Source organism: Brachyhypopomus gauderio, chromosome 7 (genome assembly GCF_052324685.1).
Source record: "Brachyhypopomus gauderio isolate BG-103 chromosome 7, BGAUD_0.2, whole genome shotgun sequence".
Classification (NCBI taxonomy): domain Eukaryota; kingdom Metazoa; phylum Chordata; class Actinopteri; order Gymnotiformes; family Hypopomidae; genus Brachyhypopomus; species Brachyhypopomus gauderio.
In genome coordinates, this window is record NC_135217.1 from 3410467 (window position 1) to 3438201 (window position 27735).

Here is a 27735-nt window from a genome sequence, read left to right on the forward strand (position 1 = left end):
TGAAAAAACAGTCTGTGAAAATCATTCAGGTATGGGCGCTTTTCCTACTGCACCCCATTCTCCCCTTCTTGTGCACCCCATTCAGTCCCCCAGGGGGCTGTGGCTTCCGGTAGAGAGTATGCTGTGTGCAATTGGCTGCCTTTCTCGCCGGTGTGTGTGATTGGTTGTCTGTGACTTGTACCTGTGTTAAATTGTAAAGCGCCTTGGGTATTCTGAAAGGTGCTATATAAATCAAACATTCATTCATTCCTTCATACTGCACCCTGTCCTCCGGTGGGCGCTGTCTCAGGGATGATGTTATCACAGGAGGCACCACAGAGTGGGTCATTTTAACTGGCTGATGCTGAGACTGTTACGTCAAAAGCTAGGTTTATACTTGATGCGGTAGTAATTCGCCATTCACTTTTGGTAATTCGTCATTCACCCCCGCTCAACAACTTACACTCGCCGCACCAAAATCGACCCCCCACCTATTTTTTTAGGACTACACCACTGCTCACAACCAAGCGTTAGTATGGTTAGTCAGGAGTGTGGATGTAGTGTTTTACTTGGTTAATCTTCTCTGAACACTACTGTCTGAACACTACTGTCTGTGTATAAGCAGCCAGTGGAAACTGAGGTTGTCAAAGTCAAAGTCAACTTTATTGTCAAATCTGTGATACGTACAGGACATACACAGGATTGAAATTACATTACTCTCAGACTCCATAGTGCAGTGGTAAACATTTACTTCTTAAATTAACATTAACTAAAATAGTAAAAAAAAAAAAAAACAATAGTAATGGTAAAAATATAACTGAGTTGTGTATATATATATATATATATATATATATATATATATATATATATATATATATATATATATATATATAATAAAATAAATAGAAGGTCTCTGACATTTACATTCAAGTAAGTGGCATATGCAGCAGTAAGTAAACATACTGTTTGTGCAAAGTGAATGTATGAGGAATCTGGTGTAGTTAGGATTAAAGTGAACGTATGCAATGAATTATAAATATAATGTGGAAATGTAAACAGGAGTGCAAATTGAGTGAGCGTTAGACTTCTACAGTGATGGGTGTAGAACCAGTTCTTATCAGTTTATAAGAACTTATCAGAGTTCTTTGTTGAACTTAAGTGTTGTAGTTGTTGATTTTGAAATGTGTCTTGTTTATTAAGGATGAAAGAGTGGAAGAGCAGGGAGTGAGTTGTATTTGATGTTACTGACTAAATGATTTCTAACTCTGAAGTTGTCCTCATGTTCCCAGTTCTTCCTATTTTAGAGAATCTTTGAATACATATATACTATTTTTTGCTGAATTAGGTGGAATAATTAAACTGTTTTTGTGTCTGCTAGTGTTCAAGTAAAATGTAAATTGTAACTTAACTTCAGACATCTACTGCCCCCCTGTGGCTAAAAGTTCTTAATTCTTTTAATTACTACTTTATGTATGATGTACAGTAATTCCACAGATGGAGAAGTATTACCCACGTATCCACTGTTAAACACCAAACACAAGAACCTTTAGAAAATTGAAAATATTTGACAGTTACATTTGACTAATACTTCTTATAATATCGTGGCCTGCTAGCGGAAGTAAGAGTGTCACACGGGTTTTGCATAATTCTTCCAACAGTTTATTGACCCTTTTTGAGGCAAAGGAGGAACTGCACATTTTCGTCTCTCCCCTTTTCATACACTGCTCAGCCTGGGTCGTCACCCTCCAATAACTGTTACAAACAGCATTATTAGATGTTGGTATGTGTTGAAATTACATGTTGATTTTGCTTTGCAAACGGTACATGGACAAAAAAAAAACATCGCTGTATTGTGAAGAGATGTCGACCCTAAGAGCAGAGTTGAATAATCCAGGTTCAGAAAGTAAATGTCCTCACCAGGATTTTGCACAAGCTTGCTAGAATTTCTAATTAGTGCAATCCAGGTAAAATGAGTGGAATCAACACAATCCAGGAAGCCTGAGCAAAATCCTGGTGAGGACTTTTACTTTTTGAACCTGGATTATACAACGCTGCCTAAGAGTGACGCTCAAATGCTGCGACTGGAATAAATGTAAAAGTGAAAGTACTTCAGTCTTTCCTCCTGCAGAACAAAACGGAGATTTGGTTTGTACCATGTGAACGTTTACTATCCTACTGTATACTGTCCTACTAGTCATGCTGTTATAAGACAAAGATCCAATTAGAGTCGCTCTCAAATGTCCACACAGTCTACTTGACCTAAAGCAGCAGATGTGTGTGAAGAACCGTGAAGGTAAGATGAGTTAGCATCATGCTAAAGGGCCCTAGTCACCAACAAGACTTAAGACTTAAGATTAAACAATCCACCATATTACAGAAAATACTAACCATCTCTCTCTCTCTCTCTCTCTCTCTCTCTCTCTCTCTCTCTCTCTCTCTCTCTCTCTCTCAGATTTTATGAGTTTGAACCTTTAGGAGATCAAGATGGCAGCTGCGAGTATCAGTAAGTCCAGAGTTCATCAGTCCACAACTTCACTTCAGTTATTTTAATCAGTATAGTGGTAATAATCAGGAGACACATGAAATCAAAGTAATTTTGTGTGTGTGTGTGTGTGTGTGTGTGTGTGTGTGTGTGTGTGTGTTTTGCTACAGATGAGTTTAAACTAATTTGCCCCTGTAGAGAGTTTCGGTTTGGTTCTGCTGTCACTCTCTCCTGTCTCCTGTCTCCTCAAACCAGTGCTGTTGCTATGGAGATCAGGTGGTTTAAGGGGACAGACTGTGTTTGTCTCTATAAGAACGGACAGGTGACAGAGGGGAGGGGCTACGAGGACAGAGTGAGTCTGTTCACAGAGGAGCTGCAGAGAGGAAACGTCTCCTTACAGCTGAGAGACTGCAGAGAGCCAGACATAGGATATTACCTGTGTCAGGTGACCAGTGGAAACACAACACAGGAGCTCACAGTAGTAGTATGGGGTGAGTATTCCAGAGCTCCACTACATAATCTCAACATCACCATCAGTCTCATCTCAGAATGAACATGAACAGACAGAAATACCAAACCCACATGTTGATAATCCTGTTGTGTTCAGATAAATGAGGTTCAGTGTACAGGGGGTGAATGAATGTGGAGTGAAGGACTGATGGTTCATATTGGTGGAACAAACAGTAACAGTTTCTCACTCTGACACAGGTCTACACATCATGGTGTAAAAGCAGTAAGATGAACAGGTCTGGATTAAAACTGTAGACTAGTAATATAGACTAAATTACAGATTGGCTCAGTATCAGTTAGGGGTGTAACGGTATATGTATTTGTACTGAACGGTCATGTTACGGTGGTCCCTGTTCAGTGTGCAAAGTCGCACGGAGAATAGTATATGTATCCTATAGTACGGTGGCCCTGAAAGTCCATCGTGCTGCAATAGACGCTGCAAATACTAAAGGCTAATGCATCAAAATGACAACGCATGCACTACATTTGAGAAATGTGCTGCAAATTTAGAAATGCTGCAAATCCAGCCCCAACACAATGGAAGTGGCCCAGAACACAACGGAAGTGTTTCTGGAGGAAACGCAGGGAGTTTGGAGGTTTTTAGCCATAAACAGTAGTTGTGTTATACAGTTTTCTTTTTCTAGTTAAAAATGCTAGTGTTATTCCCTTTGTCTTACCAGGTTGTGTTTTGTCTATTTTGGTGACATAATGCCTCATTTAGCTAACCCATGATAAAATCCCTTACTTATTACTAGGTAGTCATTGCCTATATCATGGGTCAAATCAAATCAAAGTTTATTTCTATAGCGCTTTTCACAACACATGTTGTCTCAAAGCAGCTTTACAGGATTTAAAAGGTTAACAATACTATGGGTCCAGAACCCTAATGAGCAAGCCAAAGGAGACAGCGGCGAGGAAAAACTCCCTATGATGGTGGGGAACAGGAAGAAACCTCGGGAGAACCAAGACTCAAAAGGGAACCCATCCTCCATTGGGCAGCCCGATAACACACAAATTACACAAAATATAGACAAATACACGTCACACATAAATCACACAATCAGACTAAGTAAAAGGTTAAAATGAAAGTTCTGTAAATGTAAATGTCACTGTAAATGTCTGTTGATGAACGCCAGGCTTTCATTCCGTGTCGGAGAAGTAATGCTGATATTGTAGGCTCCGACTGCAGTGTTACTCCCCAGGTGAACCTCGGAGAAAAAAGATACGTGATGTGGTAAATATGTAACAGTTTAATCAAAGGCCAAAGTAAACAGATAAGTTTTTAGTCGGGATTTAAACATTGAGACCATGTCTGAGTCCCGAATAGAGGCAGGAAGATTATTCCACAGTTGTGGAGCTCTAAAAGAAAAGGCTCTTCTTCCTGCTGTGATCTTTTTGATCCTAGGAACAATTAATAACCCTGCGTCCTGCGAGTGAAGTGAATGTGCTGGGTTATATTGTTCAATAAGTTCACTAAGATAGTCTGGAGCTAAGCCATGCAGTAGGGGTGGGCGATATGGGAAAAAAATAGTATCACAATTTTTTTCATAAAATCACGATTTCGATTTTTTATCACGATCTTCCATCCAAAAAAAATTGGGGCTACAAAGCTTTCTTTTTAAGCAGATTTAAATGAATGATATTGCAATTTTCCATGTGCAAACATTGTAAACAAAAAATGTAAAACAACACACTGTGTCACGTAGGGCTACGCCCCCCTTTCCTAGCTGTCACTCCGGTTTCCCTGTTCCTCGTGTCTGTTATTCCCTGCTCCTTGAGCCCGCCTTGTTGTGTGTTTCTATGGTTTCCCCACGTCTGCCACGCTCATGTCATTATTGTCTTTACCTCTTTCTATAGTTGCCAGGTTTGCGGTTTTCACGCCAAATTGGGCTTGTTTGAAATTCCAGCCGCGGGTAAAAATTTTGGGGTCGCGGGGTGCGGTTCCCCCCCCCCCCCCGTCAACTACTTTGGGCTTTGGGCTAGTTTAGGCTTCTGAAGGGCGGGTTTTACACTGACTTTGTGCGGGATATTTTTGTAGGACCTGGCAACCCTGCCTGTTTCTAGTTTAGTTCAATGTATTTATAGTCCCCGTGTCTCCCATGTCGGTATTGGTTATTTTGTGCTACTTACCTGTTTATTCTCTTGCCTCGTTCATGCTCTAGTGGTTTTAACTGTTTCTGTTTCGTCTTCGTCGTAAGTGCCGTTCAGCCTAGTCTTTGTTTCCCCTGCCTTGTTTTGTTCTTTGTGCCACCATGCCCGTTTATATTTCATGTTCGGACTGCCTACCTGTTATCAACCCTGCCCGGTATTACGACTCTGTCCATTCAATAAATCTCGCTCTCCTCAGCGTTTGTGTCCGCCTCCCTGCTCTGCGTCACGCAGTTCCTTACACTGTTAAAGTGCACTATTGCATGAAATATTTCCCAGCACTTTAAACTTAAAGTTAAATATTTATACATATAGTCGAAATGATTCAATATAATTTGCTTTTTTATCACATTATTTAATGGTGGTTTATTTTCAAAACGCCCAATCTTAACGTCTTCACGTTCTCTCATGTTTCGTCCTGGAATTACAAGAGGCTAACGTAATACAAGAGAACTGTTCAGTTAGACAGATATTTGTTGTGAAACGAAGTAGTTACAATTTCAACCATTTTCAAGTACTTTAGCCTAAATTCCAGCACTTTTCAAACCTGAAACACAAAGCAACATTAAAATTGGTCAGGTAAATGTTCCTTCCCGTTTTTGAGGGATGTTTCTTTATACTACCACATATCGTTTGCGCGAGGTGTGGTGGAGTCGCACGCTATAGTCACTTGTGAGGCGGCTGCCCGCATTGTTTCACTTTCGGCATATTACTTGGGATGTCTACATCTCAAGTGATTGAATAAATTTGTTGTACTGGCATCGGACGTTTTCACGTGTTCTTTGCACACTTTACATATCGCTGTAGTTTGGTCTTGGTCATTGGAAGAAAATCCGAATCAATTTCAGATTACAGAGGTGGATTTCCTCTTTACCAGTTCCTCGGTTTGGCTTTCAGCCGTCGTTGTCCACGCAGTTTTTAGTTTTTACAAACACAACATGGAGGCATGGAAGACGCACAGTTCGCTGTGATTGGTTAGTCATACGCCTTACGTCTGACGCATCGGTGGGAAACAGCATAAAAAAGTCATTGCGCTGATTGGCAAAGGCGATCTATACGATTTCTCTAATTTGGTAGATCGCCTGCGATTCTCCACTCGTTATCGCCATTCACGATTTTATATCATCATATCGTGCACCCCTACCGTGCAGTGTTTTATATGTTAATAAAAGTATTTTATAGTCAATACGGAATCTAATTGGCAGCCAGTGTAATGACGATAGTACGGGACTAATGTGATCAAACTTTTTAGTTTTTGATAAAACTCATGCTGCTGCGTTCTGAACCAGCTGGAGTTTGTTTATCGATTTACCAGAACATCCAGCTAGGAGACTGTTGCAATAATCTAGTCGAGAGGATATGAATGCATGGATTAGTTTTTCCGCATCACTAGTATTTAATATCTTTCTAATTTTAGCAATGTTGTGTAAGTGAAAGAACGCTACCCTAGTTATATTATTAATGTGTGTATCGAATAAGAGATCTGGGTCTACCTCTGCGCTGGGGGTTATATAGCTACATTACGTATCTTGTCTCTCGCAGCCCTAGACCCAACTATTATTAGCTCTGTTTTATCGGGATTTAGTGCTAGAAAGTTACACGCCATCCAATGTTTTATCTCTTCTACACATTTCTCGATTTTACCATTTACGCCTAAATCATCGGGTTTTGCCGATAAATATAGCTGAGTGTCGTCTGCGTAGGAGTGGAAACTGATGTTGTGCTTATGCATAATCTCGCCTAAGGGTAACATGTACAGTGTGAATAGAAGTGGTCCTAGGACTGTCCCTTGTGGGACATCATATTTAACCTGCACAGATTTAGAGGTTTTATTATTAACACTTACACATTGGAAGCGGTCGGTCAAATATGATCTAAACTAGGAGAGTGCAACTTCTTTAATACCTACCATGTTTTCTAGTCTATCCAGCAAAATGTTGTGGTCTACAGTATCAAAAGCTGCACTAAGATCTAACAGTATAAGGAATGAGACGAGCCCATTATCGGCCGATATTAGTAAATCATTCACTACCCTGAGTAAAGCTGTTTCAGTGCTGTGGTTTGGTCTAAATCCTGATTTAGACCAAATGGGAGATTATAAATGGGTCTATAGTTGGCTAGAATCTGCGGATCGAGATTCTGTTTTTTAATCAAGGGTCTAATTACGGCGCATTTTAATTCTTTGGGCACGTACCCTAGGTTAAGGGAAGAGTTATTCATATTAAATAAGGGCCCTGCAATGGCTGGGAGTAGGTCTTTAAATAGACGGGTTGGAACTGGGTCGAATATACATGACGTAGGCATAGACGAATTAATCAGTGTTGTGAGCTCTTTTTGCGATATAGGATTGAAGCCATTTAGCTCAGTAATATTTTTGGATAGTTACTAATAACTAAACTACTGGTGTTGGATTGGAGATTAGGGTGCGATGTAATATGACTCTGTAGTCGGATATTATCAATTTTATTATTAAATGTGTGTAAGTGCTGTATTAGAACTAGTGTCGTTGATATTTCTTGTTAGTTTAGATACCGTCGCGAAGAGAAATCTAGGGTTATTTTTGTTGTTTTCTATTAGTGTCGAATAATATGAGGCTCTAGCTTTTATTAGGTCATTTTTTTTTATTAGGTATTTATGGGTAAATAGCTAAATGCTCTTTAAATGTAGCTAGCTAGGTGTTTAGACAGAAAGTAAGGCTTTAAAAACCCTAAAAAAAATCCCATTTAGCACAACTTAGTTTCTATCTAAATAGCTAGCTATGGTCTTAATTATTAAAGCTCTTACAATGTAGCTAGCTATGTTTAAAGCGCTTTACTACTTAAGTCCCGTTCAGCGTAATGAGAAACTGTATAACACAATTGTTGCTTAAGGCTAAAAACCTCCAGAGTCCCTGCGTAAAACAGTTATTTCAAAAACACTTCCGTTATGTTGTGGGCCACTTCCTTTGTGTTGTGGCTGGATTTCACAGGCGAGTTGCACCCTGAAACCATAGCTGTACACATTGCTAATCAAATCTCACAATATGGTCAAAATACTACATACTGTATACTGTATACTGCCTATTACATACTGTATACAGTATACTGTGCTCAGTATATACTGGATACTGCATACCAGTATGCGACAAAAGCAAACCATACTAGGGAGCATGCAAACATATAAAGCTCCACCTATTTTGACACTAGGGGTGGGCGATATGGGAAAAAATTTTATCACGATTTTTTTCCATAAAATCACGATTTCGATCTTCGATCACTGACTCTGTGTATTTCCCTTGTTTGCTGGTTATTGTTGATCTTAGCCTCTGTTCTGTTATCATCAGCCTCATGGGTTCCTGGCCTTATTTCTATTCTAGCCTTTGTTGTTGTGTAAGCCTGTCATGTTTTTTTATGTCTGTTTGTGTTGGTTATATATCTATTTTAGATTTCAATGCATCCACGTCTATATCACTAATTGGAGTGATTATAAATAAGTATATTTAGCTAAACTAAGATAATATAAATGTTTTCAAGCTTACTTCAGTTAAAAACTTCAAACTGAAGATTTGAGGTACAATGGAGTATTAATTTATACAAGTATTATATACAGTATATTCATTTGTACCAAAAGAAGCACTATGTTTGTTTATTACAGGAAATAAATACAGAGTGATTGTAACTGGAAACACCCTAGGTGCTCATAATGAGTTCAAAAGAAGACTCCATGCACAAATACCAGCTCTAACAGAAGTGTCAATAGTGGAGGACTTTGATTTCATTCTGACATTCTGCCCTGTTGTTTCACGAGCTGGAACTGACATAAAAGCAGCTCTGCGTGAAATTAATCGTGTATCAGGTATGTAATGACTCTGAAACCCTTGCATTTAACCCTTGCATTATGAAATATGAAATATTATATTTATTATATAATATATTAAATTCTCATTTTGTTATTTCACATGTTATGGACATTCTTATGCTATTATGACTATTTATCTGTCTTTGTTTTGTGTAGAATCAAAGCCTGCTGTTCTAGTGGTGCTCCATCACACATTTGACCCAGACTGCACTGTACCAGACAGCAGCAGATCTGTAACCAGGGAGAACACGACCACAGTGGACTGTCTGTTCCATGAGGATCAGGGTCTGCTGCAGTGTACAAGAAATGATGAAGCACTATCACGAGTTACAAAGCATCTTAAACATCAGGTATTTTTTCTTTACCAAATTATGTTTTATGGTCTTCATTACATCACAGTTGATTTTTAACCCTTTCCAGTTAGCCCACTCTAACTTTAAAAATCAAGATGACTTAAATAATTTTATCTCAGCTGTCCCATCATGAATGCCTGTAACTGAGGAGGCACGAGAGACAAGAATTTAGTAAGGTAGAATTAAGCACAAACAAACAAGCTGACCATGCAGCAAATAACGGCTAAATAACCACATTTTGATGTTATTGGTTAAGAGGAGTGAAATGCTAACAGTTTTAGTGGACATTAGCACTTAAACTAAGTAGCAAGCCCAGCTTTGTGTGATGAATCAGGGCTGTCCTGTATGTGAACACAAAATATGATATGATTGGACACTACCGCACAAAAATTAGACATACCCAAATCACACACAAATACACACATACACACACATGTGCAAATGGTTCCTTTCCCCTGCTCCAGTGTCCTGTATACAAGTGTGCATTTAAAGTCTGGACTGACTGTGAAGTCCTTTTCAGAAGCACAAACAATAACATGGTTGTCCACCACTGTATCCTAATCCTGCTAAAATCTAAATTCGATGTTATTGTCAGCATTCTGAACTCATAATTCTGTTGGTTACAATCATTCACCTAACATAATAAATTAACAAAATAGATTTATTACAGATTATTTTTATCAGTATTTTAAACCACTGCTTGGAAGTGCCATCATATTTGTAGAATTTAGGGAAATGAAAATATTTAATATCTTTTGATTGTTAATTTGTAAATTGTTATGTTGGGTGAATGATTCTAGCTGACAGCCAGCTCCAAATTATGAATTCAGAATGCTGTTTGATGATAACGTCAAATTTAGATTATAGCAGATTTAGGTTTAGAGTGGTGGACAACAAAAGGAATAGAAGTTAAAAACAATTATTACAGATTATGTTTGCCAGTGTATGCTCATGTTATCCATGCCATCAGCATCAAGCTATGTGTGATTATCTATACCTCTGGAAAGCTGTAAATACCGATGTTATGTGTGTTATGCCTTGAGACAACGTGATTTGACAGGCGTCATTTAAAAGTGATAAATGAAAGGCTGGTGGAAGAAATCCGATGGCTTGTAGTCACTCACAGTGGCAGGAGCCGCTCAGTGGTTGATGGCTGATGCTTTGGCTTTTAATTAATTGTTGATTGTCACCAGATCTTTCTACACGTTCTTGTTTATTTTCCTCACTATTTTCCACACCGATCATATTTGCCAACATTCAGTGATCCCAGCCTGTGTGCATACAGTCTCAAGGGACCTTACACAACATCACTAGAGAACTTTGGTATATGGGACCCCTCAGATATCATCACTCTGACATTTTCAGACACTTCTTAAATACATTTACATGATGTAAAGTGAGAGATGAGTGTTTTGATATTTGTGTATTAAGTTGTGAGTCTGTTGGTTTATGTTATTTTCCTCATATGTAGAGAGCAGTTTTGTGAGATAACACAAGCTGTGATGTGGGTGACACAGAGGGGCTGAGAGACGGAGGGAGACTGAAAGGATCTTTATTGATCTTTAGTGTTCCTTATTAATCCTTGTTGGGTCTTAATCTTTCCTTAGGGAGATCTGAGTGAACAGCAGTAATGTAATGTGACATTTGCAGACAATAAAAGCTGTTTTTATTGGTAGATGGATATTCCAAAAACAAAGTCATATAACAGGAGACATGATTAGACTTAGTCATGAGATTGTTCTTGCTTGCTTTATTGATCCCAGAGGGAAATTCTTCACATCCTTTTTTTGTGGCTCACCCCAACCCCCCCATCTTTGGAGGAGAACATTGTTTTTATGTACAGATCAAATGATACAAAAAAAAGAGGGGGAGAGAAAGTAAAAAGAGAAAAGACAGAAGGGCAGAAATAAACACAGCTCAAATGACCACTGAAATGGTTCACCAACTGCTGCTCCTAAAAGAAGAGTAGAAAGTGTACCTAAGACATACAGCACAAATGACTGTGATGTATGTGTGAGTGTGTGTGTTTATGTAAGAAGAGCAGAAAGTGTACCTAACACACACAGCACAAATGACTGTGATGCATGTGTATGTGTGAGTGTGTGTGTTTATGTAAGTGTAACATAGGATAAATGTACAGAATGTACTTACTAGCAAGGGTAGAAAGTTGCGACAACATTCCCCCAGAGGCAGGCAGAGAAAGACCAGGGAATCCCACCCGACCGAGGCCCCTCCAGGAGCAGTGGAGTCCCAGGGCCGCACTTCCCAGTGACCCCCGCCTGCCTGCCCCAGCGGCCAGGAGGGGGAGACCCCGGACAGCACCCCCCCAACCAAGGAGCACAGGCCCAGGGGAACCAGAGGAAACAGAGCCACCCCCCAGGATGGCCCCCGCCCACCATGGGCCTATAGCAAGGCCCCAGCCACCCTTCACCCGGCAGGGCCCCTCGAAATTCTTCACATCCAGTAGTAGTCAGACATAGTATACAGAGTTATAAAGGAAGGATACTGTAGACTACGATAGAAATATACAAAATGAATGATAAAAAATAAAATATACAAAATAAAATTAAGTTATAGTAATTAAGGTATAGTTTTTCAATGTCACTGTTGACGACAGTCCAACAAACTTCAAAGTCGTCGAGCGGCTGAATAGGGGAAACTAATGCCCGACGTGTTACCTGTTCCAAACATAAATCCAAGCTTCAGTTAGCGTTTATTTTGTATCAAATCAAGTATTCAAGAATTAAAACATCAGCATCCACAGACCTTCACAATCCACAAATGGCATAAAATCCAGATACAAGGAGTAATCCATTGGCATTGTTCACGTCAGCAACTTACAGCATTTAAACAGTCAGCAAAAGTAGGCTTCCCCCATCACCCACTCACTACCCCTCTCACCTAGCAAGTGCACAGGTGATATTACAAATCATTACCGCCACCGACACCACGTGACCCAAATAGTACACGTCACTACATAAGTGCACACAAGACCTAAACCCAAGTCTACGCCTGTCCACAACAGTCACTATGTAGTGGAAGTAGTGCAGTTGACTACTGAGTAGAGCAACAGTGTACAACTGTTGCTGTGCAAATTGAGATGACTGATGCCAGCTATACAGACAGTGCAAGTATATAGGTAAAAAAGAAAGAAAAATAAATTAGCAGTGCAATTTTGCAATATGTAAACAGTGGACACTGAATAAACGAACATTGCAGAATAGTGCAATTGCCGAATAGTGCAGATATGGTACAAAAGTAAAAATAGGGTAGCTAGGATGGTGTGTTAGCAGAGAGGGGGGTATGTCCATTAGAGTGCCCGGAATGAAAGTGTCTCAGATTTCTTGGTTCTTAGTCTGTTGTGCTGAGAGGAGTTAAAAAGTCTAATGGCCTGGGGGACAAAAGACTTCCTGAGTCTGTCTGTGAAGCAGGACTGGGACAGCAGTCTGCCACTGAATTAGCTCCTCTGCCTGGTGATTGTGCTGTGAGGAGGATGGTGAACATTGTCCATGATGTTCAGCAGCTTGTTGAGGGCTCTCCTCTCTGCCAGTGGTGTTAAGGACTCCAGCTCTAATCCCAGCACAGAACAAGCTTTTCTCAACAGCCTGTCGAGTTGTCCAGCATCCCTCTTGCTGATGCTGCTTCCCCAACACACTAAAAAGGACACTGGCTACCACAGACTGGTAGAACATCAGCAGGAGCTTCTGGCAGATCCTGACGGACGCAAGCCTCCTGATAAAGTACAGTCTGCTCTGGGCTTTTCACCGACCAGTCCAGCTTTTCATCCAGGTGCACACCAAGGAACTTCTGGACTTTACCATCTCCACATCGACCCCATCGATGGAGACTGGCTGCTGAGAGGGCCTGGACCTTCTAAAGTCTATGCACATCTCCTTGGTTTTGGTGATGTTTTGGTGATGTTTGCTATGCACCACACCACAAAGTCCTCAATCAGGCTTCTGTACTCCGTCTCCTGTCCATTACGCACACACCCCACAATTGCAGTGTCATCAGAGAACATCTGCATGTGGCATGACTCTGAGTCGTATTTGAAGTCTGATGTGTACAGGGTGAACAGGACTGGAGAGAGGACGTTCCCCTGTGGTGCTCCTGTGTTGCTGATCACTGTATCAGAGGAGCAGTCCCCTGATCCTGACATGTTGTGGTCTCCCAGTCAGGTAGTCTGTGATCCAGGTAACCAGGTGCATGTCCACCTCCATCTTCACCTTGTCTCTCAGCAGTAGGGGCTGGATGGTGTTGAAGGCGCTGGAGAAGTCAAAGAACATGACCCTCACAGCCCCACTCCCCTTGTCCAGGTGAGAGTGAGCTCTGTGCAGGAGATGGAGGATGGCGCCTTCCACCCCCACCTTCTCCCAGTAGGCAAACTGCAGTGTGTCCTCAGCAGTCATGGTCCTCTGGTAGGGAACTAGACCGGAGGGTCGTGGGTTCGATTCCCAGGCCTGAGGCCATGACTGAGGTGCCCTTGAGCAAGGCACGTAACCCCAACTGCTCCCCGAGCAAGGGCTAGGCCTGCCCACCGCTCTTTGCATATGTGCACCACAGCCCCCTAGTACTCACTAGTGTGTGTATGTGTTTGTGTGTGTGTTCTAATTGCACAGATGTGTAAATGCGATGAACAAATTTCGATTGCGGTGAAAAATCACAATTGAAAAATATGGCACATTTCACATTTTGCATGGTGGGCCTGAGGTCTGAGGTGACACAGCAGCAGTCGCTCCATGGTCTTCATCACGTGAGATGTCAGAGCAACTGGCCTGTATTAATTCAGCTCCTTCGGGTGTGCCTTCTTGGGAACTGGAATGAGGCAATTTGCCTTCCACGTGTCAGGAACCTTCCCTAGGTGTAGACTCAGGTTGAAGACATGTTGAAGCGGCTCCCCCAGTTGGACAGCACATGCCTTCTGGGGCACACACTGTCCGGGCCAGCTGCCTTTCTGGGGTGTAGTCTCCTCAGCTGTCTCCTGACTTGGTCTGTAGGTTGGGGGACTGCGAGAGCTGATTTGTCCTCCCACAAATGTAATATGGTCTGAGGCTCACCACTAACAGTTCAATGTCCCGGCAGCAGATAACCTCCTTCACGTATACATGACCAGGTTTGCACCACCTGGTGTTTATGAAGAGCGCGAGCCCCCCACCTTTGTGCTTCCTGCTGAGCTTCGAGTCCCTGTCCGCCCACACTAGAGAATCCAGGCAGCTCTACGTTAGCGTCTGGGGTGTCAGGGGTGAACCAGGTCTCGGTGAAACACAGCACACTGCACTCCCTGTAGAGCTTCTGATTCTTCACCAGACTAGCCAGCTCATCAGTTTTGTTAGTGTTGACACTAACAACGAGTTGACACTAACGAGTTGACATTCCCCATTACCACCGATGGAACCAAGGGTTTGTACCTCCACTGCTTCTCCGTCTTCTTAGCCTTTAGTTTAGCCTTTAGCTTAGCTCTGGCTCTGCAGCCCAGATACTTCCGCCTCTGTCCTCGCTGTGCTGCATATTAATGATCCAGTATGCTTAGGATATAAATAAGATGCACACTGGGCATGCGTAGAAACACACAGACAATAAATAAAGTTAAAAGACTTTAACGAGAAAAAGAAACACAAAGACCACTGGAAAAGGCAGCCACTCGCGTCGGCACCAGAAACCATATCAGGGGAGAGTGCGAACGCAGTCCCCCACTACCAGATATTATGCAGTCGAGATTTCCACATTTGGGGAATTTGCAAGGATCAGCACAGCCTAAGTGCAATGGCTGAGCCTCACCTTGGGCGAACCACATTCCTGATCATGGTCTTACCCCTGCCAGGTAAATAGGAACAAAGGAGAACAGTCAGAAACAATCCAAGCCGTAGTGTCAGGGCAGGCTCCAGGGTCACCCCTCCTGTCGCCACAGGAGCAGGCTCGCGAGCCAGCGCTCGTTTTTGAGTACGCTCGCTCCTTCGACGATTCTGGGCATTCTCAAGTTTTCCTGCTCTGTTATTTCTCTGTCTAGTTTTGTTTGTTATTTTGGGAAGGGTTTTTTTTTTTTTGCTCACCATAGTGGTTAGAGAGCCAGCTACTTCCCCTGGCATCTTCTGTTCATTCGCTCGTTTTTTCCCCTCTGTGACGCGGGAGGCGGCAGATGGACGAGACACGGAATCCGCTGGTTCAGACACGGTCACTTTAATTCTGACACAGGTATTGCGCAATAGCGCACGAGCAACACAAAACAAGCATACACAACGTGCAGACTTAGACAACGACGAGCACAGGACACTGCGCGAGCGCACATTAAATAGGCAAGACACATTAGCCCCACGTGATCACGAGACGATTCACAGGTGAGATTTATAAATGACACGACAAAACCCCAACCACGTATATCCACTGACGCAGACAAAGCACGTGGACAACGTTTACACATGCCCAAAAGGGAGGGGCCGGGGTCCTCAACGTGACACCCTCGCGTTGAGTTGTCCGCAATCTTTTAGTTCTCTTTCTGTTTGAGTTATCTTCGTGTTTCATTTTCATGGAGGTTTTTCCCGCATTCCTTTTGGCGGAGGTTTCAGTTCACTGTTTATTTTGTGATTGGCGTTTGGGTTTTTCCCGGTTCAAAATTTCACACGTCATATGCGTGTAACACGGAGAAAAAAACTCAGCAGACCACCAAATCCAAGCAGGGGTGTCTAAAACCAGATTCCAGAAATACAAAAGATCCGTCATACACAGGAATGGAAAATACACAATAGAAACACTCAGTATGCTCAAGAAAACAGAGTCAACACTTCACAAAGTCATAGAACATGAACAGGGGTTTATAAGGAAGAGAAATGAGGAGCATGTGGATCTAATTAGTGCTCTGGGGATGATGGTCTCAATATAACTTTCTGATTGGATGGTTACTGACCTGGGGATTCCGAGAAGTGCAGGGTGGGACCAGAGGGCATTTTTTCATTGTTAAAATAGTTAACGTCTTACTGTAAATCATGATGTGGGCTTATTTGAGACACACACAGGCTTAAATGGTGACACAGTCTGTAACACCTTGAGCAGGGAGCTAGAAGGACTAGGAGACTAGAGTTAGGGACTAGGAGATTAGGGTTAGGGACTAGTAGATTATGGTTAAGGTTAGGGTTAACAGCATGTGTAACACCTTGAGCATGGAGTGACAAGAAGGCGGATGCGTGTGTGGAGTAGAGTGAGATTTAAGTGCAAATCAACGAGAAGAGTCATAACAGTCCAGGTTCATAACAGATGGGAAATCAGACACAGAGCAGTATCCAATACGTGAAGACATGATGGACTAAGGTAAACCCCAAAAAACACTGTAGAAACCAAATTGGAGAGATGCTAGTGATGGGCAAATGATACCGAAGCTTCGGAGTTTGTGTCGAGAAATCCAGGAAGTGGTTTATGAAGCACGTATCGAGGCTTCGTTTAGGGCAAGTGACGTCGCTCATGATGTTTGAAACCTTGCTGATTCAGCACGTGGTTCGAGTATCGACGTGATTTTTGAACATATACTGTATAAAATCCAATGGATCCCTGCAAAACTTGTGCTTACTGTTCATGTTGGCATTTCGCTAGTTTGACTGTGACATAGAGGAACTTGTTTTCATGGATCCTGGTAAGAGGAGAAGCTTCAAGCGCTCGATGGAAAGATTCAAGGGCTCATGAGGCTTCATCTGGCCATCACTAATAGATACATGGAACATGTCAAGACAAAACAAGGCTTAAACTTAGCACTAGAATATAGGTAAAATCCAGACCACAGAAATACAGAGATTAGAACTCCTTTTAAATCATTAAATAACGTCATTAAATATCTTTATATTGTAAAATGTAAGTAAGTAAGTAAGTAAAATTTATTTATATAGCACTTTTCTCAGACAAAGGCCACAAAGTGCTTTACATATAGAATATACAACTAAAATATATAAAACACCACACAATATATAAATAAACATGAGAGAACGTGAAGACGTTACGATTTGGCGTTTTGAAAATAAACAACCATTAAATAATGTGATAACAAGGCGAATAATTTCGAGTATATGTATAAATATTTAACTTATCCCAACAAACATGCGACGTCAGAAAGACGTTAAAATCAAGTCTGTATCACGTCGGTCAGTCCAGACCCATTTTTGCATGTCTGGTGGACGTTCAAAACTGGTTCAAAATCTGACAGTGTGACTAGGACCTTAACCTTTTGACTTAACATGAACGTCTATGACGAGTTTTCTATCTGAACGTCTGACTAGGACCTTTATTGGATGTCAGGACGTGCAAAAACTGCAACTGAACGGCAGTAATAGACGTTTAAAAAAGACGTTGCTAAAACTTTCATTCTGGCTTTTCAGTGGACGTCTTTTGACCGTCTGACAAAGTGTCTTTGCTCGTGCTGGGAAATACTGAAATGGACCTTGAAAGTGACATACAAGTGTTTGAATACCACAAGGTGTATGAACCCTGCAAACATCACTTTGTTCATCGCGCTGAAGCGCGGCACACGCGAGGTCGTGCACCTCTCGAATTTTGTAACTTCGCGCGCGCCGCGCCTCAGCGCAATGAACAAAGTCATGTTTGCAGGGTTCAATTCAAGCGCTTGTACCAATATTTCCCAGCACGTTAAACTTAATTAAGTTAAATATTTATACATATACTCGAAATGATTCGAAAAACTGCGCTTTTAATCACATTATTTAATGGTTGTTTATTTTCAAAACGCCCAATCTTAACGTCTTTGTCATGGTGAGGGGGCCGGGTCGCCACCAGAGGGCGCGCAACCCGGCCAGCAGCCGATCCCAGCACACACCCCCGCGCACGCCGCCACTCCCACAGTCGCAATCACCATCATATTGAGCACCTGTTTCTTGTTTACTTTGCACTTCTTAAGCCCGCAGGTCGTCTGGTCCAGTGCTGCACATTGCCGCTACACGAGCGTCTCTGGTTGACAGCACGTCCCTACCGTGTGTGTACGAGCTTCACCTTGCATCCACAGTGTATGCGCTACGAGCTTTACCTTGCATCTCCAGTGTATGCGCTACGAGCTTTACCTTGCATCTACAGTGTATGCGCTACGAGCTTTACCTTGCATCTACAGTGTATGCGCTACGAGCTTTACCGTGCATTACGTGCTGTGTATGCACTACGAGTGTTACTGGTTGCCATGGATAATAAACCACCTTCTGTCCAACCCACGTCTCCGGCTGCCTCTGTCCCGACGCCCCCGGCGTCACAGTCTTCATGTTCTCTCATGTTTCATCCTGGAATTACAAGAGGCTCGTATTTGTTAATGTAATACAAGAAAACTGTTCAGTCAGACAGATATTTGTTGTGAAACGAAGTAGTTACAATTTCAACATTTTCAAGTACTTTAGCCTAAATTGCAGCACTTTTCAAACCTGAAACACACTGAAACACAAAGCAGCATTAAAATTCGTCAGGTAAGTGTTCATTCCCCTGTTTTGAGGGGTGTTTCTTTTATACTACCACATATAGTTTCGGACAACACTGCAAAGCGGAAAGCCTCCACCGCTCGCGGAGGTTCGCGCGAGGTGCGCGCGGAGTCGAGCGCTATGGTCATTCAACCAGGCTTTAGCGCCCTTCGTTGAATTGTTCCAAAAGCACCGCTTGCAAACGGGCTTGTTCATGTCCTTTGGTTTTCCAAAGTGCTGTTATCTGCTTCGAATCCAACAGCACTGCGTTTGCTTTAGCTGCCATATTAGCATTACAAACTGTCCTGTGCATTACGGCAGCTTGGGTGGGTCAAACGAAAGCGCATTTTATGTAAAAAGAATCGATACTTAAGGGAAACGAGTATTGTACCGTTTCAGAATGTTCAGTATCGATACGTATCGATATATCGATTTTTTTTGACAACACTAGTAACATGTATAACACCATATGAGACTGTTATACACCTCTGTAGTTGTTCTGTGGACGGCAGCAGTTGACATGCGACCTCATGAATGAAAACCTCACACTGTTATTCACTTTTACAGACCCTTAAACGACCATCAAAGGACAGCAAACTAAATGGTGAGTATGAGTGAAGCAGAGTACTGGAGTGACTGCAGGACTGTGGTGTTCTGTGGTGTTCTGTAATGTTCTATGATGTTCTGTGATGTTCTGTGGTGTTCTGTGATTCTCTACATGAATAAACCTTTTATTCTGTAGATTAAATATATGTGGCCACACTGTGTGTCCAGTGTGTCCACTGAGTGTTTTCACCGAGTTTGACACTGTGATGCTTCTTTATTTCTTCTTTATATATGCTTCTTTATAATAAAGTAAATAATTCTTTATTTACCTTTATTTATTCTTTATTTATCTCAAACCTCATTATGTACTTTAATTATTTTTGTTACTTTTTTCCTGCCCTCCTCAAATTGATGAAGTCGTCATTTGTCAGGTAAGCCCTGGTCAGGTGTGAGTGATCTAGTGTGTGTAAGTGTGTGTGTGTCTATGTGTGTGTGTCTATGTGTGTGTGTGTGTGTGTGTGTATGGGTGTGTGCATGTGTGTGTGCGTGCGTGCGTGTGTGTGAGTGAGTCAATGGGTTTGTCCATCGGGCTGGCCCAGGGTGGATCTCTGGAAAGTCTTGTCTCTCTTCGTCTCAGTATTTATCGGGAAAATTTATTTGCCATTTGGGTTAGCCATTTGGAAAAAGAAAAGAAGGGAAATGAGCTCTGTTACAGGTTTAATCCACCCACATTACCACAGAGCTGTGTGATTTATTACAGGTTTAATATCACTCATTGTAAATCTGATCAGTCTGTACTTTGACTGTGTGCTACCAAACACGGTATCAGTTTACAACAGCTACAGTCAGCAGGGTCTCCACTCTTAATAATATCAGCTCTCAATAATCCACACTGGTCCTTCATATAACACACAGTATGACATCATGGACCCTTCTCTCTGTTTAATTCACTTTCACAGAGAGACAGAAGATGGACAGAAGAGGAGAGAATGAAAATGGAGCAATCTGCTCAGACTGGTGAGGAGGAGAATAAGAACTTTTGTACCATGTGATTTTATGCATATGTGGTTAATAGTGTGGTTATAATCACTGCAGTTTATAGTGTGGTAATAACCACTAGTTTACAGTATGGTTATAACCACTGTAGTTTATAGTGTGTGCTTATAAGTTTCAGTCATGGGTTTGTGAGGGTTTTGTGTTATTGATACATCAGTAGTAAATACTTTTAATATTGCAATGCCTGGGGCATCATGGAGCGATGGAGCAGACACATGTGCTGAGAAGAGCAAATAAAGAGCATATCTTTTGGTTTATTGAGGGCAAATTCACTAACAGAGTCGGGGTCACGGTCCAGGGTCAACAAGCCTGACAATAACAGGCAGGATAACAAGGATTCAAAGTTTATATACCTGTTCCTGTAACGAAGCTCGCGCTGCGGAGCGAGATGACGGACACAAATGCTAAGAAGAGCGAGATTTATTAAAGGGCATTCCATCATCGTCGTCAGAAAACCAGTCCGGGTTCATCACGGGAGGGCAGTCAGAATACAGGGTACCCACGGGTCCTTAAAAAGTCTTAAAATGTCTTAAATTTAATTTTACATATTCAAGGTCTAAAAATGTCTTTAAATGTCTGGAATTTTAGGAGGGGAGGCATTAAATAAGTGTGTTGCTCAGTTTTTCTGTTTTATTTTACCGATGTATATCCCACAATAATTATCATTTCCGCAACGGCCGTATACTCCGCCTGCTAAATGGCAGTAGTACGTCACCTAACAGGTGGAAACAGCAGAACAATCAGGGTTGCCAGGTCCTACAAAAATATCCTGCACAAAATCAGTGTAAAACCCGCCCTTCAGCAGCCTAAACTAGCCCAAAGCCCAAAGTTGTTGACAGGGGGGGTGGAGGTAGGGGATGGCGAGTGTTTAAAATGGAGACAAATTAAGTGTTGACTTGTAACTCCCGTGGTAGCCCAACTAAGGGCGTACTCACACTAGGCTCTGTGATCCGGGCCCGGGCACGATTCCCTGCCGAAGCACGGTTCGTTTGGCTAGTGTGAGCGCTCCAACCATGCCCGGGCCCGGATCAGTTAACCGTGCTCGGGCCCGCTTGAAGAAGTGGGCCAGGGCACGATTCATGTGGACTCGGGCACGGTTCGCTTCTAGTGTGAGCGCTATCCGTGCCCGGGCCCGCTTGGTGCCTCGTCTGATTGGTTCATTTCGCTGGAACTCAAACATGACATCAGTGATGCGACGCTCACGTTAAACAGTCATAGCGGCAAAGTGATTCGCAGACAATCGTTAAATTATCGATAAATCTTGCTTGCACCGTGTTTCTGCACTCCCAAAACGACTCCAAAAATACAATAAAAAGAGAATCGTGAACTCCATAGTTTTGTGCAAGCGCGCTTTTTTCCAAATAAAGCGCCGTTGTGATGATGTAAGCGTGCTCGGGCCGGGTTGCTGAAGCGAGTGTGAGTGCAGGCCAGAGGGGGAGTGGGGAGGGGGGATAACCGGGCCCCAGCACGGAACGAGCAAACCATGCCTAGTGTGAGTACGCCCTTAAAAGTAGCCCAAAAAACCTAACCCCGCGACCCCAGAATTTTTACCCGCGGCTGGATTTTCAAACTAGCTCAATTTGGTGTGAAAACCGCGAACCTGGCAACTATAAGACCAATGCTTTAGCTGCCTAGCACGCTGCTTTTCTTATTTGAGGCCTGCGGCGGGAACAACAATACAAGGCTCCGATGCAGACATGGGTAAATGTCGATTCAGTGAAGTGGCTGGAGGATGAAAAATATTGTGGCTGGCTGAAACCTTCCAGTGAATCGTATGAGGCACGATATGAACTTCCAAAAAACATTCAAAGTTGGTACCATGGGCTGTAAAGCGCTGGATTCTCATATGAAATCTGAAAAACACAAGCGATATGATAGCACTCCTAATAGTAATATGCATATCGAGTCATTCGCTGCTAACTGCAGTTTAACTGTAAGTACCAAAAATGATTTGTCTACTGTGTAGTGTGACCAAACGTCCGTATTTCCCGGGATGTATTTCACATATTTCTGAATATATGAACACACCACAGAACCGAGACAACTAAACAACCAAAACAACCGACAAAGGACAAGGGAGACTCAAGGGCTATATAACACAGACTGAGAACAAGGAACAGGTGATCACAATGACACGGGGCATGGTAATAAACGAGGAATCACGGAGACAAACGAGCAGGGCGGGATGATCAGGCACGGAACTCTGGCTGTGTTCGAAATAGACTACTACATACTGGATACTGCATACTGGACTCAGTATATACTGGATACTGCATACTGGTCTTCGTAGTAGTATGCAGTACAGTTTCCAGTATGCGACAAAAGGAAAGCACACTACGGGGTCACGTGAACATAGCGTTGCATGATGGGATGCAGTACACCACGAAGATAGCTCTGTTCGCATACTGGAATATTTTGCGGAAGTAGTAGGTCCGGGTATGTTTCGCGTACTGGAAATTTTCATTTTTGTCACATACTGCATACGACATACTGATTTGGGGCTCGATCAGTATGCCAGTAGTATGTAGTAGACTATTTCGAACACAGCCACAAACACAAGGGAACCCGGAGTGACAGCTAAGTGAGGGGGCGAGGCCATACGTGACAGTTCCAATTATTTAATTTTCACAAGAAATAATAAGTTGGCTCAACTGTGAGTGAATTTCTTAAAAACTTAAGAGTTTGAGTTGGGATCAAAACTAAAAAATCGAGTGCAGTAAGTTGCCTTGAACTTTTTCGTTTTTACAGTGTAGACGGAAGTTTACTGTTTGGCTAACTCAAGCAAGGCTCGCTCCAATAAGCATCACTTTCATGATCTCGCTTCATGGAATAGCCCCCAGGTCAATAAAGTTGTTTGGTAATTGTTTTTGTATATATTACACATACAAACAGTAATATTCTGTAACTGGTTAATAAATGTTTCATTTTGTGCAAGTGTGTATAATGACTATTACACCATTTATATTTTAGTCATCTAAATTCTTTGATAATTAATCGACTAAATCCTAATGATAATTAGTCGACTAGTTAAAAGACTATAAGACTAAAACTAAATCAAAAATTACTGTCAAAATTAACAATGCTTGGAGTGATGTGTGTCAGGTTTATTAATGAAAAGAAGAGGAAATATAAGTATTGTGTATGTTTGATCTTCCTGTGTTCTTACTCATTTTCCTGGCGTTGGTCCTCAGAGTTTGTTAAGGGAGAGAGAGTCAGAGAGCATCTCCACAACACCACCACTGGAGGAAACAGTGCCGTGGATACAGGGAGTCATGTGGGGACACAGGGAGTCATGTGGGGATACAGGGAGTCATGTGGGGACACAGGGAGTCATGTGGGGACACAGGGAGTCGTGGGGATACAGGGAGTCATGTGGAGGGATACAGGGAGTCATGAGGGACACAGGGAGTCATGTGGGGATACAGGGAGTCATGTGGGGGCACAGGGAGTCATGTGGGGATACAGGGAGTCATGTGGGGATACAGGGAGTCATGTGGGGATACAGGGAAACATGTGGGGATACAGGGAGACGTGGGGATACAGTGAGTCATTTGGGTATACAGGGAGTCATGTGGGGACACAGGGAGTCATGTGGGGACACAGGAAGTCATGTGGGGACACAGGGAGACGTGGGGATACAGGGAGTCATGTGGGGGCACAGGGAGTCATGAGGGATACAGGGAGTCATGAGGGGACACAGGGAGTCATGAGGGGACACAGGGAGACGTGGGGATACAGGGAGTCATGTGGGGACACGGAATCATGTGGGGGCACAGGGAGTCGTGGGGATACAAGGAGACATGTGGGGATACAGGGAGTCATGTGGGGGCACAGGGAGTAATGTGGGGATACAGGGAGGTATATCTGAGGAGGTCTGGACATAATTTATACTAAACTCATGTGTAGTTTGTTCTTAGTTAGAACTATTTGTTTGATATGTTGATTATTTCAGCAACTAATAGCAAGACAATTTTATATTTTTCTACTTTTTATTACAGTGTACCTTCAGATGAAGGACAAGACACCAAAAGAGAAGGAGACACAGCTCAAAAAAAAAGAACTGAGACAAAGAAGAATGACATTAGAGGAGAATCAGAGAGAGCTGGAGGAGAAACACTCACAACAGGAGAAAATGAGTAAAGTGCTGAGTGAGAGAGAGACACTACTGGAGAACACTGTCAAAGAGGCAGAAACCAGTAAAAACCAACTGGAGACACTGGGAAAGGAACTACAGGAGAAGAGCAGCCAACTCCAGGAGATGATGATCCTACTGGAACAACAGAAAACTGAACTAGCAGAAAAGAACAAACAGATTGAAGAGAAAGACAAGCAGGTTGAGGAGAAAGACAGACTTCTACAGGAGAAAGACAGACTTCTAGAGGAGAGAAGCAGGCAGCTGCAGAAGAGGACAGACCCAGACCCACCAGTCCCAGTCAGGAGAAGACGCAGCAACGAGTTGGAACCTCCAAACAGTGAGTCATTTTGTCATTTTAAAAAGAACACTTTAAAAGAAGGCTTGTTATTGTGGTGGATATTCAATTTTTTTGGCCTTGTTCAAGAAACACAAAAAGTCTTGGTGCTTATTCAGCATAATTTTAAAGGTTCTATCACCCTTCACTGGTCATCTGACACAATGTGACCAACTGGCCACACAAATACAGTATAATACAAGTTATCTTTTTTATCATAGATTACTTTAATAATGCTTTATTAAGTGATTTATTCTGATTCATTTCCAGTGGGTGGAGAATCCTCCAGTCCAGACTCTCCAGTGCCGGTTCCTGTACCAGAACTCAGGCTGGTGCTGCTGGGGAGGACTGGGTCTGGTAAGAGTGCAGCAGGAAACACCATCCTGGGCAGAGAGGAGAGGAGCCAGGCTGCTACATCTACACTCCCCCAGCAGAGTGAGAGCAGACAGGGGGAGGTGGCTGGGAGGAAGGTGACTGTGGTGGACACTCCTGACTGGTTCTGCCCTGAACTCTCTCTGGAGGAGCTGAGACAGGACGTAGGACTCTGTGTCCGTCTGTCTGCCCCAGGACCCCATGCCTTCCTCCTAGTCATACCAGTGAAGCAGCCTGCAGGAGAGGAGAGAGGGATGCTGGAGAAAATGGAGGAGATGTTTGGAAAGAGATGTTGGAAGAACACCGTGATCCTTTTCACTATTACTGAGGAAGAACAAAATCCTGAACAGTTCATTCAGTCAGGAAGCCAAGAGGTCCAGACACTTGTGGAGAAATGTGGGAACAGGTTTCACTGTCTCAACATTAAGGAGAGTGGGGATGGGTCTCAGATCTCAGAGCTGCTGGAGAAGATAGAGAAGATAGTGGAAGGAAACAGAGAGAGATTCTACAGCAGTGAGATCTTCCTGGAGACAGAATCTGAGATCGGAGAGATGGAGAGAAAAATCCTCAAGGAAAGAGAAGTGAAAAAAGCAAATGATGAAAGAGAAATGAAAGAGAAACTGGAAAAGGAGATGCAAGACTCTCTGAAAAAGATAGAGGGAGTGATACAAGGACATGAAGGAGATATCAGACAACTTAATGATCGAACAACCAAACTGGAGAGAAAGATTAAGGAAGAAATGGATGAAGAAAAAAAGAGAGAAATTAAACGAGAGCTGGATAGAGAGGTAGAGCGAAGGACAGAAATGGAAGAAAAGGTGAAGAAACTGAAAGACAAAAGAGACATGGAGAGGAGAGAGATGGAGGAGAGACACAGACAGGAGATGGAGGAGATCATGGAGATGTATGAAGGAGAGGCCAGGGTGGAGGCGGAGAGGAACCTCATGAAGATCATCATGCCTGAACTCCAGAGAAACATTTTGCTCTCAAAGTCCAAGATGCAGGAGGAGTTTAACAGGCAGGTGGAGGAGAAGGACAGAGAGCTGGAGACACTGAGAGAGAGAGTGAAAGAACTCAGTAGCACCCTTCTGGAAGAGGTTTATAAATGCTCAGATATAGTGACTCTCACAGACTGAAGCAGGAACAGATAAATAAGTGTCTTTACCATTCACAGGGTACCCACGGGTCCTTGAAATCCTTGAAAGTTTGTGAATCTGAAAAAATAAGTTCAAGGCCCTGGAAAATTTTTTCAAGTTTCTTGAAAGATTTAAACTTGATGTGGATTCATGTACCTTTTGTAAGATGAATTTAGCAATGCACCTGTGAGAAGGAGACATTCACGTAAAGCGGCTACACATACGTTAACTACATACAGGAAACACTAGCTTTTGGTGCTGAACAAACAAACGAATGACCAAACTTTTGCAAATTCATTTAAAGGTCCTTGAATTTGATGTTAACCAAGGTATGGGAACCCTGCATTCAGTGAATGATTCTTCACTGCTGGAGACACTGAGACAGAGACTCTCAGCTCAGCTCAGTCAGCTGTGCTGAGCATTGCAGAGACAGAGAGAACAAACGCAGCATCAGGAAAAGACTCTCAAGAATGGGGACAGTCAGGACTGCTGAGGAGGTTCTGGAAACAGGATTATGATAAAAAAACAACAAGGAGATGTTATGTATATATGAATTCTATCACTTTCATTTTAATAAAAAGTAATTTTTAAATTAAAAACAAAGAACAAAAACTTTGAAACCCCCTAACATAATGTCTCTTACAGTGTCCCAATTAACAAATTGTGCATATGCATTTGTATTACTTACGGGGAAAATGTGTATACAAATATAATAAATGTGGATTACATATTGGGGGGAATTTGAAGCATTGTCACAAAATTACAAATTTATGGAGCTGCAATTAGTGATGGGTGGATGAAGCCTCACTGAAGCATTTGAAGCTTCTTCCTGATTGTGCCGAAATAGCTTCGAAGCATTGAAGCTAGTGATGGGAAGATGATACCTCAAGGAGTGTATTGACACACTACACAAACTGTTGACACTGTATTGACACTGTGTTGGTCACTCAATAGTGACCCCTGCAGTAGTTATAATATCATTGTAGGTAAACAAAATGAACATAAGTTGAAAAGCATCCTGAAAACAAAAATCAACTTGTGAAATATTTAATCGACTTTTTTTTACATAAAATATAATCTCATCATTTTCATTTGCTCAATTTGTTTGCTGACTTCAGATGTTTTTTAGACCAAAATTTGCTTATAACCTTGTGTAAATGTTGAACTAACTGTAAAATATAGTAAATTTGTCTAATAAAATTCAGCTAAAATGTGGAACTTATGTATGGGTTTTCATTAATGAAAGTTAAATAATATAAAATAAAAGACAAACAATGACAAGAAAATGCATTCCAGACAGTGGAAAACTTCCTGGTTCGATCCATGATCCGTGAGGGCAAAAATACAAAAGCAACCGCAAAACTCCATCCAAAAAATCTGCGACATTGGTGATACAGTTTGCTTCCTTATAAA

The 27735-nt window shown here is 42.2% G+C and overlaps 1 protein-coding gene and 1 non-coding gene across 3 annotated transcripts; one reads left to right on the forward strand and one right to left on the reverse strand.

Moving 5' to 3' along the window:
• Nucleotides 1-2070: 2070 nt before the first annotated feature.
• LOC143518462 (uncharacterized) lies at nucleotides 2071-27527 on the forward strand. 2 transcript variants are annotated; one of them, XM_077010938.1, is made up of 10 exons: nucleotides 2071-2272; nucleotides 2432-2482; nucleotides 2632-2952; nucleotides 8753-8953; nucleotides 9113-9306; nucleotides 19311-19347; nucleotides 19707-19720; nucleotides 20249-20306; nucleotides 24344-24817; nucleotides 25085-27527. In XM_077010938.1, the coding sequence occupies exons 2-10, from the start codon at nucleotides 2464-2466 to the stop codon at nucleotides 26320-26322; spliced, it is 2556 nt and encodes an 851-aa protein (XP_076867053.1). In that variant the 5' UTR covers nucleotides 2071-2272; nucleotides 2432-2463; the 3' UTR covers nucleotides 26323-27527. The 2 variants fall into 2 exon arrangements, with proteins under 2 accessions (XP_076867053.1, XP_076867054.1); XM_077010939.1 differs by having other exon boundaries at nucleotides 2717-2952.
• LOC143519795 (U1 spliceosomal RNA) lies at nucleotides 14975-15138 on the reverse strand. Its single transcript, XR_013132538.1, has one exon. It is a non-coding gene; the product is annotated as a U1 spliceosomal RNA (small nuclear RNA).
• Nucleotides 27528-27735: the final 208 nt, after the last annotated feature.

Bases quoted from the DNA above. Each gene is read 5' to 3' on its own strand.
- LOC143518462 (XM_077010938.1), top strand. The intron at 2,953-8,752 runs GTGAGTATTCCA...TGTTTATTACAG, and splicing joins GCTCACAGTAGTAGTATGGG to GAAATAAATACAGAGTGATT. The intron at 20,307-24,343 runs GTGAGGAGGAGA...TTTTTATTACAG, and splicing joins GGAGCAATCTGCTCAGACTG to TGTACCTTCAGATGAAGGAC.